Raw genomic sequence first — 6685 nt, 5'->3', positions numbered from 1 at the left:
TGTTTTGTTGTCTGCAGACAATAAAGATGGCTGCTGGACCCGCGTAAATTCTAGACTCCACTGAGGTACTAAAAATGTAAAAAGCGTTGTCTTTGTCTCGTTTTCTTGCTGTTTTTAAAATGACGCATAAACGGGGAGGAGATTAAAAAAATATAAAGTTAGTTTATCGCCATGCTTCGTCCACAAATAGCGACCTCGGCCTTGGTGGTACCGCAAAGCCTCGGTGTTTCCTAAACCGCCTCAGCCGGAAGGCTGAGCGGAAACACGGAAGGACATCCTGAAGTGATAGAGAATAGGCTGGAGTTTGATTGAAGTCAAAAGATAGGGGGTGTGTTCGTGTATGTTTACGAAAGTAGGCGGGAATGTGTTTAGGGTATAAGTTTTTGCACTGGTAGCAGGTGACAGACCAAACCATTGTAACCCAGATTCCCCAAGTACCGACACTTTTCCATTTTAGAGTCCTTTCAAGTTACTTACAGGATTTATTCTGTTGGGAGTACCAGGTATAGACTAGTTGGACACACCTGACAACATCTGACATCTTTTTACACAGTGAATTGGCAGTAATGCCTTGGTTTTCTATTACTTTTAATGCTTTTTTTATGTGTGTTATTAGGAAATAACTTTCATTGTTTTTATCTTGGGGGTTTACTTAATAGGGCACTATCCTACTTTTCTTGCTGACCACCAAATCCCAAGACAAGTAAAGAAGAAACCATGGCATATGAGGAGTATAAGGGTAAAGAAGGCATTGTTAATTTGACTTTATATTTCTTGGGCTGTGAGACAAAACTGAATTTATATCCCCTCAACTGCATATCTGATTAGATAAATAGAGCACTGAAATACACACCTTGACAAGAATCCTCCGGTGGATGTTATATTTTAGATGTAGGGGCAGACGGAGGCCTTGTGGCAGGTCGTACTCAGAGAGAAAAGAGGAGGTCGTACAAGGATCTGTTACGGGAGGAGGAGGAGATGGCTGCTGAGGTCCGAAAGTCATCTAAGAAACGGCCAAAGGTAAGTTATGTGTCGAAATGAGCATTAACGCCACGTGTGAGCGACTGACAGTAGTATAAATGAAACTGTTGTTTTAATCCATATTAGGATTCAGAGTTTTTCATGATGAGCGGAGACTTGCACAAAAAGAAGAAGAAGCATGGTGATGACTATTACATGGGTGAGAAGTTTTATTGTTAGAAATTCTGAGGGAGATAAAGTGCTCTGTGAAATGGTTGTATTTAAAGTGTATTTCCTTTATCTGTATTCTTTTGACTTCATCAGACCACGAAGGTTCAGGTCCACCTCCCCATAAGAAAAAGCACAAGTCTGTCGACCGTTCACCTCTTTCTTCTCCTTCGTCGTCACATTCCACTGACACAGCGATGGGCCTCCTGCAGGCCATCACTTCCCCTATGGCCACAGGTACAGACCCCAGCCCCCACCTGCACAAGAAACCATCCTATCCAACGTTCTCCTCTCACTCCTCCAAGGAGCGCAAACGTGAAAGCGGCAGCAGCGGCGTAGCTGTAGGCAAAAGCAGCCATTCTTTCTCACTCTCACGCCCCGTGTCTTCATCGTCATCTTCCTTCAAAAAGCACTCATCCTCTTCCTCAAAGTCATCTCTGTTTCACGGCGGTGCTCCCAAAGAGGAGCCACTGACTTTACGGGAGGCTGACGGACTGAAAATGAAGCTTATCATGTCTCCAGAGAAAGAGGAACCAGAGAGCTTCCCGCTAACGTCGCACTCGTCCAAAAGTGGTGGGAAGAAAGAGAAAAATAGAGAAAGGATGCAGCCATCGAAGTCGCCTAAGAAGAAGCTGCAGCAGAACAGAGACCCGCTGCCTGTGGTCGGGAAGGAGGTGGAGGTAGAAGGTAAAAAAAAAACCAGGATGTAAAATTTGTTAGTGCATTGAATACACTTTGTTTATATTTCTGATATTATTTTGTACATTATGCTTGACGTTGTGTTTGTTGTCTTCCATCCTGTGCAGGCCATTATGGAGGTGGCATGGGAGATGACAGCTCTTCATCTGGGGGAGAACTGGAGGCCGGTGAACTGGTTATAGATGACTCGTATACACACTTGTCGAAGAAGAAGAAAAAGAGCAAGAAAAGCAAGAAGAAAAAGGACAAAGAGAAAGACAGAGACAAGGATAAAAGTGGGAAGGACAAGAAGCACAGCAAAGGATTTGGTGGTGAGCTCTTGTTTAAATTAATTTATGTTAAAGGGTAATTCTTGTTTGTTTAACAAGAACATGTGGTGTGTTAAAGCTGAGAACAGATTTCTCTCTGTCAGTAATCTTTTTACTATTTACCTTGTTTTTTTATTTTTTAACATGTAAAAAGTTTTAGTAAATCACGTGCTTTAAGTTACTGTACTAGTGTTTTTTTTATAAAGGCTTGGGCGTTTTACAATCTTCTATTTATTTACTTTGTTACAAAATGGATAGTTCATCTGTAATCTTTGAGCACCAGATGAATACTTGGAACATTTTCTGTTTTCTCAGACATCGATGTTAAAAACAATGTTCTGAAGAAACGGACACAGTGCAGCTGTGCCACTGTCTCAACGTACACGATGTGGTTCATATCTTTGAAGTTGGGTTCTGTGGAAAATGTATGAACAGTTAATCTCTTATTGTCTCAATGTGGAAATGGAGTTTAACTCTAATTGGACTGACGAGTTAATGGCTAGTCTGAGCATGACTAGGCGCAAACTGGACTGCTACCATCTTAAACAACTTCATAAAAAAATTCATAAGAGTTTGTAAAACCCTTCACATCCCCATGAATTTTGCATTACACGGTTATTTTTATTGAATTCCGTGAGTTTTTGCACGTGTTTGAATTAGCCTTCAGCTAATTCAGCTCGTTACAGTCAGGATTCAACGTTCCCCAAACGACGATCACTCAAACTGCTATCTACAGCAGGTAAGATAAATGTTCATAAACTTTTTGCAGAACCCTGCTTTAAAACACCTGAAGATCCTCAAGAATTCCTCATGTAAAATGTTTTTAAACTCTTCTTTTCAGGCTCAAAATAATTCTGAATCATTTAGGAAAATCATGGAGGATAATAATTAGATCCAGTTTTCAACACATTCTGTTTGCAGATTTACTTTTTTAGCACAAATAAATGAGTCCTTAACCATTGTAAGGATCACAGCAGCTGCTTTCTATTTACTGTATTTTTCGGCCTATAAGTTTTTTGCATAATTTTCATTCAACCTTTATTTAGACAGGTTAATCCCATTGAGCCTCGAGGACTCATTTACAAGAGAGACCTGATATAATTTGCGTGCCCTATGATTTATACACCGAAGTGACATATTGATGGATTTTTTTCTGATATTTATAAACCAATTTTTGTCTGAGATACATTCATTCTGACTGAAAATATTGAACACTATCATTTTTCAGCAGCTAGATGGTACCAGAGTTGTATGGCATGCCGTTGTTTCATGTAATAGGCAAACGTGGCTATTAATGACACAATTGGCTTGCCAAAGCCTGCCACCTTAGTCCAGCTCACCTGGAGCAACCATCAAATCAGCTTCATTTCGCTGTGCCACCCCGGCGAAATGAAGCCGATTTGCATTTATTAAATAAATTTCAACCGAGACACAAATTTACTATAAAGTCGAGCAAACAACTAATTGTTTTAGGTGCTTATCTTGTTAAATTTCAAAGAAGTGCACAGCGTTCCTCCTTCTGATTTCCTCCCTCAGAACGTGCTTCCGGAGCACCGAGGCAGCGAATACTTTTGAAATGCAGATGATGTGACCGTCAACATGCATTTATTAAGGAAAACATCAACTGAGACGCACCTTTACTACGATTTTGAGCAAACAAATAAATGTTTTTAGGTGGTTATCTTGTTAAATTTCGAATAAATGCACAGTGAGTCCTCCCGTGCACACGCTTACTTCCGTGTATCGGCTTTTGAAATCCAGATGATGTGACTGTCAAAGTGCATTTATTAAGGAAAAGTTAGACTGAGACACATCTTTACTATGATTTTGAGCAAACAAATAAATGTTTTTAAGTGTTAATCTTGTTAAATTCTTGTAAAAGTCCTCCCGTGCACGCTCCCACGGTCGCCATTTGACAGCCAATCGATTTTTGGCACACTGGCCCACATTTCTGGGTTCATTCATTCATTCAACCTTTATTCAGACAGGTTAATCCCATTGAGCCTCAAGGACTCTTTTACAAGCGAGGCATGACTTCAACAAAGAATGATGACAACAACGACAACAACAGACGGTTATAAAAAGGCATACAGACCCACATTTTCAGGTTGTCAGCGGTGACACGTAACAAACGCGACGCATCAGCGATGATGCATAATAGATGCGACTTATACAGTGAAGCGCTGTATTTATAGATTTTTCCACTTTGTTAGACATGTTTGAACTGGTGCGACTTATAGGGCGGTGCGATGTGTACGGCTGAAAATACGGTAGTGTTTTTTCCCTAAAGTTGACTGGTGGGTCAAATTCCTTTAAGACTTGTGCTGTTCTTAAACTTTGCTCACAAATACCAGCTTAAAGAAGAATCTTTATATTAAAGTTTTGACTCTGAGGTGGTGGTGGAAACACTGATACGTTTTATTTTCCTGGAACGTTCATTTCTGTATATTTTCACCAGACTCATCCCGAAGCCACAGCCACTCCCACCCTACTGTCACTCACAGTGCTGTTGGTCCGATGTACGCCATGAGCAAGCCCATCGCTCCTCACCACCAGAGCAGTGATGGAGCAGCAGAGAAGAAGAAGAAGAAGGAGGATAAAGACAGAGAAAAGCACGAGAAGGAGAAAGATAAGGTAAGGAGCCGTTCAGTTTTTACTCTTGTTCTTTTGGAAGCTTTGTCCTTCTTGTGTCTTAAATTAATATTTTTATACTCCTCTAGACCAAGAGGAAGACCACAACAGCCTATCAGGTGTTTTGTAAAGAGTACAGGGTCAACATAAATGCAGAACAACCAGGATTAGGTCAGGAACGTGTTGATGTGTAGAACGATAATGTTCTGTCAAATATGAACAAAGGTGATGACGTAAAACACGTGTGTGTGTTTCCTCTGCAGATTTTGGGGAGCTGAGCAGGAAGCTGGCAGAGGTGTGGAAGGCCATGCCAGAGAAGGACAAACTGGTATGCTTTTGCTTCGTCTACTTTGTGAATCTGAACAGCTGTTCTTGCCGTTGTGATGGTGTACTAAACATGTTTGTCTTTTCAGGTGTGGAGGCAGAAAGCTCAGTATCTGCAGCACAAACAGAACAAAGCTGAGGCCACCACGATAAAGCACAAGACCGCCAACGATGGCAAATGCAAAGGTATCTTTGTTTTCCTGGAGCTCTTAGAACCAGTTTCCTCAGTTTATTTTCCTCTTCACACTGTGGCTTGTTAAACTGTTTTGTGCTCACAGTTGTAGGAACAGCAGCAGGGGTGGTGTCACCAACCAGAACTCCTGGCACCATATCCCTGTCCCCGGCTCGTGTGCCAGATGTTGACCCCATCGACGCGGCAGCTCACCTGCAGCTGCTCGGAGAGTCCTTGTCTCTGATTGGCCACCGGCTGCAGGAGACAGAGGTGAGTGCGTTTGCTCATAACTAATCAATAATAATGAAAGCCCATGTTTTTTCTTCGATCTGTGTGGAAACGTGTAAGACAAAGACTGATGTGCTGTGTTAGGGGATGGTGGCGGTCTCTGGGAGTCTGTCTGTCCTTCTGGACTCCATCCTGTGTGCACTGGGCCCGCTGACCTGCCTCACAGCACAGATACCACAGTTAAACGGATGTCCTCGAAACGTCTTGGTACAGTACTCGTGTTTTTTTAAAGTAGCTCGTGAAAATGTGCAATGGTTTTCGGTTAATTAACGTACTTTTATTTAAATAGTTTATTCAACTCTCATTTTCATAAACAACTCTTTTAATCCTCTGCTTGTAACATGCTGCTAGCACACACAGAGTTTAATTGTTTGGCAGATGTCAATGTGCTTTCGTGGCAGAGCTGCTTTTTTTTGGCACACGTGCAACAAAAACAAACAAAAAGCTCTAGTTACGTTTTCTGCTCTTTATTCAGAAATGTTTATTTCAGGGCTTACAGTATTTGCATATTTTTCAGCAGCATGACGTTTTTGTTGCGTTAACACTTTTGTAGCTGCATTTATAGAATAGCTTGAGATAAAGGCAAAATAATGGAGTTGTAAAATGTGAAAATAGCTGTCAGTCTTTGTGTACAGTAGTCCCTCGCTACTTCGAAGTTTGTTTTTCGCGGATTCGCTCTATCGCAGTGTCTCAAAATAAGATTGGGCATGACGCGCAATTGGCTGATTGATGGATGAGCCACACGATCGGCATGGAATTATTATTTAAATTAAATTATTTAGCACCTGCTGCACCGGTGTGCAGCCAACAGCTGAAGGAGAAACGTCCTCCTGCAGCGTGGGATGAACTCCGCTCTGCAGTGGAGAAGTGGGCGTGGCCGAGAGCGCTGGCAGGTGGCAGAGAGCTGAGATCATGACATGCTGTGCTCTTTTAGAGCGTGTAGAGTTTAGAAACATTATTTAGAATATTGCAAGAGTGTGGGTAGGGTTTAAAACACCACATATATATACTAAAATAAATAAATTACTACTGTATTTTCCGCCATACACATCGCACCGCTCTATAAGTCGCATCA

General features: G+C 41.6%; 1 protein-coding gene across 1 annotated transcript in view; it reads left to right on the top strand.

The window, feature by feature from the left end:
* The window catches only part of hmgxb4a (HMG box domain containing 4a), a 7396-nt gene continuing 711 nt past the window's right edge, over positions 1–6685 (top strand). The window contains exons 1-12 of the mRNA XM_037688474.1: positions 1–65; positions 660–739; positions 890–1020; positions 1108–1180; positions 1285–1875; positions 1995–2198; positions 4654–4829; positions 4916–4997; positions 5090–5154; positions 5240–5336; positions 5429–5592; positions 5695–5817. Of these exons, the coding sequence (XP_037544402.1) occupies positions 718–739; positions 890–1020; positions 1108–1180; positions 1285–1875; positions 1995–2198; positions 4654–4829; positions 4916–4997; positions 5090–5154; positions 5240–5336; positions 5429–5592; positions 5695–5817 (1728 nt within the window). The 5' untranslated portion in view covers positions 1–65; positions 660–717. The remainder of the gene's footprint in view (positions 66–659; positions 740–889; positions 1021–1107; positions 1181–1284; positions 1876–1994; positions 2199–4653; positions 4830–4915; positions 4998–5089; positions 5155–5239; positions 5337–5428; positions 5593–5694; positions 5818–6685) is intronic.

The sequence above is a fragment of the Nematolebias whitei genome, chromosome 15 (assembly GCF_014905685.2).
Source record: "Nematolebias whitei isolate Nwh7 chromosome 15, NemWhi1, whole genome shotgun sequence".
NCBI classification, from domain to species: domain Eukaryota; kingdom Metazoa; phylum Chordata; class Actinopteri; order Cyprinodontiformes; family Rivulidae; genus Nematolebias; species Nematolebias whitei.
This window is presented reverse-complemented; position numbering and strand designations above follow the sequence as displayed.